A 12,950-nucleotide genomic window follows, 5' to 3' on the forward strand; every position below is an offset into this window, starting at 1 on the left:
CTTGTCTATTTTCTTAGCTGTTTTCAGTCTTTTTAATCTTTCCTCATATGGAAGCTGTTCCATAGTCCTAATCATTTTCTTGCCCTTCTTTGTATCCTTTCCAATTCTAACCGATCTTTTTTGATATGGGGCAACCAGAACCGTACACAGTATTCAAGGTGTAGGCATACCATGGATTTATATAGTGACATGTATTTTCTGTTTTATTATCTGCCCTTTCCTAATGATTCCTACCATTGTTAGACTGCTGCTGCACAAAGATCGGATGCTTACAAAAAACCCTCCACGATGACTAAAAGATTGCTTTCTTGAGTATTAATACATAATTTCATTTCATATGTATAGTTGGGATTATGTTTTCCAATGCACTTACTTTGTACTTAACACTGAATTTCATCCGCCATTTTGTTAGACCCCTTTGTAACTTGACAGTAGGCTATGGGCTTAACTATCTTGAGTAATTTTGTATCATCTGCAAATTTTGTCACCTCACTGTTCACCCCTTTTCCAGATCATTTATGAATATATGTTGAACAGCACAGGTCCCAGGACAGATCTTTGGGGGACCCCACTATTTACCTCTCTTCATTGTTAAAACTGGCAATTTATTCCTATCCTTAGTTTCTTATCTTTTAACCAGGTACTGATCCATAAGAGGACCTTCCCTCTTATCCCATGACTGCTTACTTTGCTTAAGAGCCTTTGGTAAGTGACCTTGTCTAAGGCTTTCTTAAAAGACAATTTCCTTTTCCCACTGGATCACCCTTGTTATTAGCTTGTTGAAACCCTCAAAGAATTGTAATAGATTTGTAAAGTGAAATCTTGCCTCACCAAAGCCGTGTTGCCGGTTGTCCAACAAATCATGTTCATCTGCGTGTCTGATAATTCTGTTCTTTACTATAGTTTCAACCCATTTGCCAAAGTTAGGTTTTCCAGCCTTTAATTGCCAGGATTGCTTCTGCAGTGGAATCTTTTTCAAAAATAGGCATAACTTTAGCTGTCGTCCCGTCATCTAGTACGGAGGCTAATTTAAGTGATAGGCTACATACCATTAGTAGTTTTGCAATTTCATATTTGAGCTCCTTCAGAACTCTTGGGTGAATACCATCTGGTCCTGGGGACTTACTGCTGTTTAATTGATCAATTTGTTCCAAAACCTCCTCTACTGACACCTCAGTCTGGGAGAGTTCCTCTGGCTCGGGTGTGAGGATCTCCCCCATGTCCTCTGCCATCAAAACTAATGCAAAGAGTTCATTTCGCTTCTCCGCAATAGCCTGGTCTTCCTTGAGGGCTCCTTTAGCACCTTGATCGTCCAGTGGCCGCTCAGACTATTTGGTGGACTTCCTGCTTCTGATGTACTTACATTTTTGCTATTAGAATTTGAAGAGCAACTAGCTCAGGACATAAATACTTTCTTGGCCAGTCTTCTTATTCTTTTATAGTTGACTTGTCAGTGGTGCTTTTGGGTCTTCAAATACAGACTTTTGTGAGATCCTTTAATAACGGCTATGTGTCTTAGACTGCACTGGGTTCTAAAGAGGGAGCATCAACAGGTCACAGAAGCACAGCTGTTGGAGTAGAGGACTGTGAGAGAAGCAAATTAAGCCAAAGAAAAAGCTTTTATTCCCACCGCCCCATGCTTGCTTTGTGAACACTGCTGGGGAGAAAGGGCTTGTATACAGTCTTTACAGTTCTGTGCAGTGCATTTTGTCAATACTCTAGTGTCTTTGATAATAACTAGATAAGTTCCAGGAGGATAGGTCCATCAATAGCTACTAGCCAAGATGGGTCAGGGATGCAACCCTATGCTCTGGGTGTCCTGAGCCTCTGACTGCCAGAAGCTGGGAATGGGCGACAGGGAATGGATCACTTGATGATTATCTGTTCTGTTCATTCTCTTTGAAGACAAGTGCTTTGGCCACTGTCGGAAGACAGGATACTGGGCTAGATATGAGGTATCTGAAGGGAAAAGCTCAGACTCGCAGATGGAAGCAGGGCTGGGGAATTTTGAGGGGAGACTGGATGAGGAAAGTGGTCAGTGGAAACATGTGACTCAAAGAACCAGGCAGAGAAAAAGACAGGCTAGTGAAGGAGAAATAGAGCTTAGGAACAGGTTTGCAGAGTTGGAAAATGAAGAAGGGGCTCAGCAGGTAGTCGCTGAAGGTGGAAGGGTAAGTAAGAAGAGAAGAGAGGCTAGCCCTACAGAAAAAGGGGAAGAGTCAAGGGAGACTACACCAAATATGAGCCCCAGGAGGATACAGGATGGGTTGAAGAGAATTGTAAGGGAAAATAGGAATGGAAAGAACTTGCAGCCAGAGGGAACAGGGGAGAGACTGGAGAATAGCACTGTCACCAGGAAAAGGCAGGTCTATGTGATCGGGGACTCTTTATTGAGAAGAATAGACAGGCCTGTAACTAGAGCTGATCCTGAGAATAGAAGGGTGTGCTGTCTTCCGGGTGCTAAGATACGGGATGTAGACCTGAGGTTGAAAAGGATCCTCAAGGGAGCAGGAAAGAATCCCCTAATTATCCTTCATGTGGGAACAAATGATACAGCCAGATTCTCGCTGGAAAGTATCAAGGGAGAATATGCTAGGCTGGGGAAGACGCTTAAGGAAATTGAGGCTCAGGTGATCTTTAGCGGGATCCTTCCTGTTCCTAGAGAAGGGCAACAAAGGTGTGACAAGATTATGACTGTCAACAGATGGCTTAGGCAGTGGTGCTATAAGGAGGGCTTTGGGATGTATGGCCACTGGGAGGCATTCACGGACAGAGGTCAGTTCTCTCGGGATGGACTTCATCTGAGTAGGGAAGGAAATAGACTTCTAGGATCGAGGCTGGCACAACTGATAAAGAGAGCTTTAAACTAGGAATTGGGGGGAGATGGATGGGAGATGTCCAGAAAATCTCCACGCCAGATTTTAGCATTGAGAGGGAAGAAGATGAAGTAAGAAAGGATACAGCCATGGGTAGGAGAATGTATATAAGGAGCGAGGGCGGTGTGGATACTAGTCTAATAGGTTATACTGGCTGTAGAATGACTGTGCCTAATAGGGTACAAAATGTGAGCGAGGCCAAACAGCAAAAATTAAGATGTTTGTACACCAATGCGAGAAGTCTAGGTAACAAAATGGAGGAACTAGAGCTACTGGTGCAGGAAGTGAAACCAGATATTATAGGGATAACAGAAACATGGTGGAATAGTAGTCATGACTGGACTACAGGTATTGAAGGGTATGTGCTGTTTAGGAAAGACAGAAACAAAGGTAAAGGGGGTGGAGTAGCATTGTATATCAACGATGAGTTAGAATGTAAAGAAATAAGAAGCGATGCAATGGATAAGACAGAGTCCGCCTGGGCAAAAATTACATTGGCGAAGAAAACTAGTAAAGCCTCTCCTACGATAGTGCTTGGGGTGTGCTATAGACCTCCGGGATCTAATTTGGATATGGATAGAGCCCTTTTTAATGTCTTTAATAAAGTAAATACTAATGGAAACTGCGTGTTCATGGGAGACTTTAACTTCCCAGATATAGACTGGAGGACCAGTGCTAGTAATAATAATAGGGCTCAGATTTTCCTAGATGCGATAGCTGATGGATTCCTTCATCAAGTAGTTGCTGAACCGACTAGAGGGGATGCCATTTTAGATTTAATTTTGGTGAGTAGCGAGGACCTCATAGAAGAAATGGTTGTAGGGGACAATCTTGGCTCAAGTGATCATGAGCTAATTCAGTTCAAACTAAATGGAAGGATTAACAAAAATAAATCTGCAACTAGGGTTTTTGATTTCAAAAGGGCTGACTTTCAAAAATTAAGGCAATTAGTTAGGGAAGTGGATTGGACTGAAGAACTTATGGATCTAAAGGTAGTTGAGGCCTGGGATTACTTTAAATCAAAACTGCAGAAGCTATCGGAAGCCTGTATCCCAAGAAAGGGGAAAAAATTCATAGGAAGGAGTTGTAGACCAAGCTGGATGAGCAAGCATCTTAGAGAGGTGATTATGAAGAAGCAGAAAGCATACAGGGAGTGGAAGATGGGAGGGATCAGCAAGGAAAGCTACCTAATTGAGGTCAGAAGATGTAGGGATAAAGTCAGAGAGGCTAAAAGTCGAGTAGAGTTGGACCTTGCAAAGGGAATTAAAACCAATAGTAAAAGGTTCTATAGCCATATAAATAAGAAGAAAACTAAGAAGGAAGAAGTGGGGCCGCTTAACACTGAGGGTGGAGCGGAGGTTAAAGATAATCTAGGCATGGCCCAATATCTAAACAAATACTTTGCCTCAGTCTTTAATAAGGTTAAAGAGGATCTTGGGGATAATGGTAGCATGACAAATGGGAAGGAGGATATAGAGGTAGATATTACCATATCAGAGGTAGAAGCGAAACTGAAACAGCTTAATGGGACTAAATCGGGGGGCCCAGATAATCTTCATCCAAGAATATTAAAGGAATTGGCACCTGAAATTGCAAGCCCATTAGCAAGAATTTTTAATGAATCTGTAAACTCAGGAATAGTACCGAATGATTGGAGAATTGCTAATATAGTTCCTATTTTTAAGAAAGGAAAAAAAAGTGATCCGGGTAACTACAGGCCAGTTAGTTTGACATCTGTAGTATGCAAGGTCCTGGAAAAAATTTTGAAGGAGAAATTAGTTAAGGACATTGAAGTCAATGGTAAATGGGACAAAATACAACATGGTTTTACAAAAGGTAGATCGTGCCAAACCAACCTAATCTCCTTTTTTGAAAAAGTAACAGATTTTTTAGATAAAGGAAATGCAGTGGATCTAATTTACCTAGATTTCAGTAAGGCATTTGATACCGTGCCACATGGGGAATTATTAGTTAAATTGGAGAAGATGGGGATCAATATGAATATCAGAAGGTGGATAAGGAATTGGTTAAAGGGGAGACTGCAACGGGTCCTACTGAAAGGCGAACTGTCAGGTTGGAGGGAGGTTACCAGTGGAGTTCCTCAGGGATCGGTTTTGGGACCAATCTTATTTAATCTTTTTGTTACTGACCTTGGCACAAAAAGTGGGAGTGTGCTAATAAAGTTTGCAGATGATACAAAGCTGGGAGGTATTGCCAATTCGGAGAAGGATCGGGATATTATACAGGAGGATCTGGATGACCTTGTAAACTGGAGTAATAGTAATAGGATGAAATTTAATAGTGAGAAGTGTAAGGTTATGCATTTAGGGATTAATAACAAGAATTTTAGTTATAAGTTGGGGATGCATCCATTAGAAGTAACGGAAGAGGAGAAGGACCTTGGAGTATTGGTTGATCATAGGATGACTATGAGTTGCCAATGTGATATGGCTGTGAAAAAAGCTAATGCGGTTTAGGGATGCATCAGGAGAGGCATTTCCAGTAGGGATAAGGAGGTTTTAGTACCGTTATACAAGGCACTGGTGAGACCTCACCTAGAATACTGTGTGCAGTTCTGGTCTCCCATGTTTAAAAAGGATGAATTCAAACTGGAGCAGGTACAGAGAAGGGCTACTAGGATGATCCGAGGAATGGAAAACTTGTCTTATGAAAGGAGACTCAAGGAGCTTGGCTTGTTTAGCCTAACTAAAAGAAGGTTGAGGGGAGATATGATTGCTCTCTATAAATATATCAGAGGGATAAATATAGGAGAGGGAGAGGAATTATTTAAGCTCAGCACCAATGTGGACACAAGAACAAATGGGTATAAACTGGCCACCAGGAAGTTTAGACTTGAAATCAGACGAAGGTTTTTAACCATCAGAGGAGTGAAGTTTTGGAATAACCTTCCAAGGGAAGCAGTGGGGGCAAAAGATCTATCTGGTTTTAAGATTCTACTCGATAAGTTTATGGAGGAGATGGTATGATGGGATAATGGGATTTTGGTAAGTAATTGATCTTTAAATATTCAGGGTAAATAGGCCAAATCCCCTGAGATGGGATATTAGATGGATGGGATCTGATTTACTATAGAAAACTCTTTCCTGGGTATCTGGCTGGTGAATCTTGCCCATGTGCTCAGGGTTTGGCTGATTGCCATGTTTGGGGTCGGGAGGGAGTTTTCCTCCAGGGCAGATTGGAGAGGCCCTGGAGGTTTTTTTGCCTTCCTCTGTAGCATGGGGCATGGTTGACTGGAGGGAGGCTTCTCTGCTCCTTGAAGTTTTGAACCATGATTTGAGGACTTCAATAGCTCAGACATGGGTGAGGTTTTTCATAGGAGTGGGTGGGTGACATTCTGTGGCCTGCGCTGTGCAGGAGGTCGGACTAGATGATCAGAATGGTCCCTTCTGACCTTAGTATCTATGAATCTATGAATCTAGAGGGACCACTGGTCTGCCCCAGTCCGGCCATTCTCATGTTCTTAATGGACTTAGTGCTTCCAGCTCATGTGTTTACACAGTCAGGTAACACAAAGAAATGAAACCAGCTGTCCCCTTAGAAAGGGAGCTCTGGGAAATAGCCTATGAGGTTTAACCAAGATAATAAAAGTGCTCCACCCACCCACCTCTTCCTTTTTCACACCAGCATGCTGCTCTATTTACAACACCTACTAGGAAATAGACAAACATAATTGGCACCACTGGAAATTGAACCAAAACCGCTGCAAGATAGCAGGCTACTCAAGTGGAGGGACTAGACCAAGCACGCCAATCCTCATGTCACTTTGTCTTTCCTGTCTCTAGCAAGGCAGCTTTAAAACCCAGCCCAGTAGAGATACTCAGGGAAGTTCACTCCTATAGGCCACAGTCATCTGTGCTACTCAGGTAGACCCCAAGGTCTTTAAGTCAGAACGCCGGCTTTGAAAGTATTAGATCTGAAGAGGAAGCAATGGAACAATTGCTGCTTTAGTATAAATGTCTTTCAAGATTTCTTTAAAGGGCTTGATACCCCTCCATTCTCCTAGTAGCAGCGAGGTTTGACAGAGGGAAGCTGCGTCTGTGTAGTGGATGCACAATGAATACCAGGCACCCAAGTCAAACATTTGGCTTACAAGCACAGAGAGAGAGAGAGAGATCAGCACATACAGAACAGATGCTGCAGAGAGAATGAATAGCAGCCGATTCTTGCACCACTGACAAGCCAACACTTACCACTCCGATACCTTCAAAAGCAAAGATTGCAGTGCCAAAAAAAAGAGGGTAGGTCTTCCAGCCCGCTACAAGAGGCAGGTTGCTGGGATCCGGAATGCCCTAGAAAAGAGCAGCTTGGATTTAAATGCAAGAGAGAAACCAAGGCCTGGTTCAAAGGTTCTTTTCTGTCACGCTTGCTCACCACTCAGTCAAAACGTGGACTCAAACGCTCCTGAAAGCAGGCGTGCATCCAGCACTGCAAGAGCTGGGCAAGTTCCCCCCCTGTACAGTGCACCTAATGCTTTACCTACCGTCCCCCTACTACTCTAGTGTACGCCCTCCCCGACCATGCACCCACTCCTCTAACCATCTTGACCGGCAGCAGTCCCTAAGAGTAGTTCATATAACGCAAGGGTAGCCAAACTGTGGCTCTTTTACAGTTAAAGTGCGGCTAAAAGCCCTCCATGCCCCCACGTGCTCCACCTACCAGACTTGGGGTAGCGGGGAGGTCTGGGCTCCTGCTCTGCGGCAGGGTGGTGGGTCTCAGGGCTTATGGCCTGTGAGAGCAGGGCTCTTGGGGCTTCAGTCCCACTCCTGATCCCCGAGACACACACACCTCCCCTCAGGGCCAGGCAGAATCCCCAAGACCCCCTCCTTCTCCATCGGGCTGAAGCTCTGAGCCCCAGCAAGCACGCCTGGCTCTCCAACTTCTGAAGATTATCATATGCAGTCCCTGAGCGAGGTCTGGAAGGTCTCTAGATTGGCAAGGCATTCGACTTTGCTCTTTGCACGTACCGTGATGATATACCGGTTTATCATGATGAGACTGCTCAGCATGGCGAGGTTGGCCAGCATGGAAAAGATGGACAGGAGCTTGAGATTCCATATGTACACAAGCAGCACCAGGAACGGCAGCAAGGAGAGGATGAACAACCGAGAGTCCATAGTGGGAGTCAGCACCGTGGTTTTGTTGGAATGGCAGTCATTGGTGGTGCCATTTGCTGCAGAGATCACCTGGAGGGAGGAGCCAAAAAAAAAAAAAAACCCAAAACCCTGGATCCTGAACTGTTCCCTGTCATAACCTGAACTTGGCAACTGAGGCGCGTGGCTGATGGCGAGTCCTAGCCACACAGTTACGGTCTCACAATTTATCTTTTAGAGATAGGCTGCATTTGCAAAACTTAATACTGCAAGTTCTTTTAATAAACCAACATACGCTGTAGGGCAGGGAGGGAGGGGACCTTTAACATGGCTTTGCTTTGAAAACACTTTGAACTTCTATAGCGGCTTCCATATGAATTTTACAGAGCTTTGTAAACACCAAATGAAACTTAGACTCCCAAGTGAGAAGCATTAGGGTCCCTAGATGGGGAAAGCAAGGCATAGCGACTCAGAGACTTGCATCAAGGTCACACAGCACGCCCGATGAAAAGCTAGGAATAGAGCCCAGACCTGTGCTTTAGACACAACAGCATCCGCCCCCTGCCATAGTCACAGATCCTGGGTACTCAAAGACACTTTTACAGTTAAAGTGCGGCTTTAGACCTCGCCTATCACATCAAGTGCAAATCCGTCAAATTGCTGGACAGCTGAGCTAGGATTTCCGAACGAGTTGCAAATAACCCTTTTTAGCCAAACCATAACTAGTCTATTAAAGAGACAGTACAGTATATTTTTACAAAGAACTCAATGAGCACACACGCTCTACATAAAGCAGGAACAGCCTGTTTCTTTTTTTGCCACATCATGATTGGATTAAAGGCACTTTGGTGTTAGTATACAATGTATTACCCAAGCCGTAACCACTCCTGGGGTGGCGAAGCACAGCACAAAATATAAACGTATATTGGGCAAAGAGTTAATGCTCAAGATCTCAGGATTTACTATTTTACTTACGATTTACTTTACAATCATGTAAAATAATGCCCCCAAATATGGGCTTCTGAAACCAGCAAGGGGCTTTAGCCCACCCTCAGCCAGTAAATAAGAAAACAAACATCTAATCTCCATTTCTAATGGTCTGCTTCTTTGTAGCTCAGCCAGCACTGGAACTCCGAGATCGCTCCATTATTAAAGCAACATGAAGGATTCCCATGGCAGGAAGCCTGCCTTGAAATAGCAGTGACAATCAGCCAATGGGGTCAGTGAACTAACAGCTGGCTGCATTTGTCCACCTGCCCTCTAGTCATGACTTACTATGACAGGGTCTGTGAGGCGAAGGAAAAACAGCCCATCATACAAAGAGAGCACTGATGCAGAGCAGCCACTTCACTGCCCTGTGGAAACGGACAGGACACCCCCAAAAGACAGAAGGCAATGTAACGCTGGGAAGGACATGAAACCCCCAGGAATTCACTCAGGTGTATTCCCCAATTGTGGTGACTGGAAGATCCCCTCCCTCCTCTCTCCACCTCCTGAGGCTATTGGTTTTCCATGACATTACGGCCCAGTTCCTTGGAGCAACCTGAGGTGTCTTCTCTTCTCCCCCCTACATCTCCACCCTTTCCCAGATGAGTAATAATTTCCACTGATCTGAATAAAACCCATGCTTAATGCTTAAAAACATGCTTAATGTTTCCAGCGTTCTCATACTCACACCAGCATCCAACAGATCAAAACACTTGCTGAGCTGGCACACATCTGTGGATTTCTCACAGTGACTAAGCTCCCTGCAGAGTGTTTATTAAGTAGGCATGACTGCAGATGCAGTCTCCTTTCCAGCCACTTATTTAAAAAAGATCCATCACGGCATCAAGGGAGCTCCCCCCAAAAAGGTCCCCTCATGCTGGGGAAGCAGGTGGGCAGGATTTCCTCTGATGCTTTGTGGGACACTTGGCAGCCCCTTTCCCATCCGGCTCCCCCTGAACCTGGCCTGGCTCAGAGCGTGGAACACAGTCAGATCTTCAATGCCCAGTGTGCCCTTGACTCCCTCCTACATACCGTTCCTCGAGAGGCATCAGCACAAAGGGAATCTCCTTGGCCATTATTTATTTAAAAGCTATAGCACTTTCATTTTATGCCCTGCATGCTATATTCCAGCCATTTAAAAGGAAAGGAATGACTGGCATGGGGCGGCATGCAGGGGATTCCCAGCTTGCTCTGAAGTTTTGCAAATGCCTGTTTCTAGGCTGTAATATTTTGGTCTAATTTCAGTTGCTGGGCTTAGGGTGTAGGTGCAGGGTGGTAATATGATATACAGGAGGTCAACTTACATGATCTGATGGTCCCTTCTGGCTTTACATGCTATGGTCCCTGCCCTGGGAAGTTTGCAGTCCAGAGAGGAGAGACCTAATTCATTTGGTTCTGTTTAAAAGAGCTCTCGTTGGCATCATTCTACAACAGGAACCTCCCCTTGAAATTGAGACTGTCTCAAGAGGAGCTTCTAGGTGTTGCCGTACTGTCTAGTTCAATATCCCATTGGACTGGGGCCAGTACCAACTGCTTTAAAGGAAGGTGCAAGATTCCCCACAATAGGCAATGTGGGATAATCCCCTTCCCCTCTTAATTCCGGAGGCTTGGAAGCATCCACAGCCAAAGGATGTGGCAGGCAAGTTTTATCTAGTGCAGATTTTTTTTTTTCCCCAGGTCCTGGCTTTAGTTCCCGCTGTGAGTGTGGAAGACACGAGGTCTAGCAGCCATTTATCACCTGTGACAAATACAAGATAGGGGGAGGTTATATCTGTCACTTTCCCACTTTGCACAAATGCAGCTGGGATATTGATCGTTGCCTTTGGGCTGAAGGGTTATTTTTTCCTGTACTGCTCTAGTTATGGAAGCAAGACTCTCTTCTCCCTGGGTTTGGGTTTTAGTTTGCAGGAGGAGGAACAACCTGAGCTCCTCCCTCACCCCAAATCTGGAGAGAATTTTTAAATGAGAACTCCCCACCCCACCCCCTTATCACCAAAAAAGCTGAAGTCTTACCTGTTTCAGATTGTCAGCCAGAAATACAAAATACACACAGCAGAACCCCAGCTGGGTGAGAATCAAGAAAAATCCCACTACGTATCTGGGGAGGGGGAAAGAAAGTATTTTAAAAAGAAACAAATGCTAAAACCATGCAGCCTGCAAGACAGACTCATGCTAGAGGTGCATCCTTTGATCCTAATGCTACATCAACAGTGTGGTGATTCCTCAGCTAGGAGACTGCAATACAGAGCTAGAGGTCAAAGGGTGATCTGGATTGCTTGCTTTTGCTGATGGTAGGAGGGAGTGTTGCCAGAGGAAGAAGCTTCCCCTCTCCCTCCCTTTCACCAGGAAGCTCACACAGCAGAAGTCGCTTTGTGTACTCTGATCTTTTTAAGGTGGAAGCTCTCAACCCGGAGACAAGCCAATACCTGGAACAGGCCCATCAGAAGCAACAGCTAGCAGAGAAAGGCGGGTGAACAGATCTGTTACTCAAGAGTGGTTTCCAACCACTGTCTCAGCAAAGGGATAAGATGGAATCCTGCATCTTATGCTTAAAAATGCCTAGCTCTCTGTTCACCTTCTCCACCCCATCTCCCATTTTAGAATAGGCTCAGTGTCCTTTGCGAGACCTGGGTAAATCTGACATCGTGGCCTCTAGAGATTTAGACCAAGAGTGCCAAAAAGGCATCTCAAAGATTGTGGCCAAGGAGGGGACCTTATCTTGCAGCTTGGCGAGGTGCAGAAGCACAGAGTTTACACTGGGTGGGGATGAAGATCTGGACCCCCAAAATTCATAGATTCCAAGGCCAGACAGGACCATTGTGCTCATCTAGTCTGATCTCCTGGAGAGCACAAGCCACAGAACTGCCCCCAAGTAATTCTGCAAGCAGATCGGTTAGGAAAACATCCAGTCTTGATGTAAAAATTGTCAGTGATGGAGAATCCACCCCAAGCCTGGGGTAAGTGGTTTCAATGGTTAATTTGCCCTTGCTGTCAATTGAAGAAGGTCCCTCCCCACCCCCATGAGTTTGGATTGCCCATTCCGCAGAAGGCACCAGCACCAGCATCACCCCCCGTAAGGAAAGTCTTGCCATCTGGGAGACTCAGCTACACTCATCCTTTTTGTTTTAAAAGTTTTCTCCCCGCCGCATTCAAGGAGACCAGTCCCAGCAAGAGGTGTTACAGGCTCTTGTTGCACCAGAAAGGCCCCGAGCCACAGAAGCACTGCCTCACATATGGATTGTCAGTGTGTGGAACAGGCACACTGCTAACGTACGGACTTTGGCAACACCTGCAAGGCAGCGGAGTTACTGAAATGGAGGGGAAGCCTCTGACTGGCGGTTAAGCTTCCTCGGTGTCCAGCGGCTGACAGGAATTTGTGCCAACAAGCAATGAGGTAATTAGCATCATCTGTCCCTTCCTTGCTCAGCTGGGGAGTAAATGAGTTTCCTTTTCCCACCCAGATATGTGCAGTCAAGTACCTCATTTCCCCTACAGCACCACAGCTGAGAACATGGGGAAGGATGACCTCCCGCATTTCAAGGCAATAAACACAGCGAGACAGAGTCCAGTATCCAGAGGCATAGACAAGCAACCGCGGAGCACACAACAGTTGTGTTTGCCTAGAGCCTGGTCAGATCCTAGGGCTTTGCGTTGTGCAGCCTCTCTCAGGGTAAGAAAGGTGCTCCGCACAAAGCCAGGCTCCCCTCAGACTGGGACAAGGCCGAGAAGGCAGATGTGGCTGAACTTGAAGAACCGGTTAAGTCTCTTATTTTACTCACTATTTGATTAGCATGTTTTAGAGCCCAGCCAGCCCTTCCTCTCCCAATCCAAACCCAAAGCAAGAAGAGAACATGGTACCTTCCCCAGATGGCGTGGGTCCGAAGCCAGGCGCTAGGGCTGGCTTCCAGCCCGTACATCACAGCATCTCCATAGTCCACAAAAGGCCTTTGATATCTGAAGGCAGAGAGAAAAATGA

At 45.3% G+C, this 12,950-nt stretch overlaps 1 protein-coding gene across 6 annotated transcripts in view; it reads right to left on the bottom strand.

Moving 5' to 3' along the window:
• The window catches only part of LOC119860031 (proton-coupled amino acid transporter 1-like), a 74,622-nt gene that overhangs the window by 47,719 nt on the left and 13,953 nt on the right, over nt 1-12,950 (bottom strand). For all 6 annotated transcript variants that reach the window (XM_043491298.1, XM_043491296.1, XM_043491292.1 and 3 more), the window contains 4 exons: nt 12,833-12,928; nt 10,988-11,072; nt 7,862-8,080; nt 7,088-7,186 (listed from right to left, as the gene is read on the bottom strand). In XM_043491298.1, coding sequence (XP_043347233.1) covers nt 7,088-7,186; nt 7,862-8,080; nt 10,988-11,072; nt 12,833-12,928 — 499 coding nt within the window. The remainder of the gene's footprint in view (nt 1-7,087; nt 7,187-7,861; nt 8,081-10,987; nt 11,073-12,832; nt 12,929-12,950) is intronic.

Source organism: Dermochelys coriacea, chromosome 8 (assembly GCF_009764565.3).
Source record: "Dermochelys coriacea isolate rDerCor1 chromosome 8, rDerCor1.pri.v4, whole genome shotgun sequence".
Classification (NCBI taxonomy): domain Eukaryota; kingdom Metazoa; phylum Chordata; order Testudines; family Dermochelyidae; genus Dermochelys; species Dermochelys coriacea.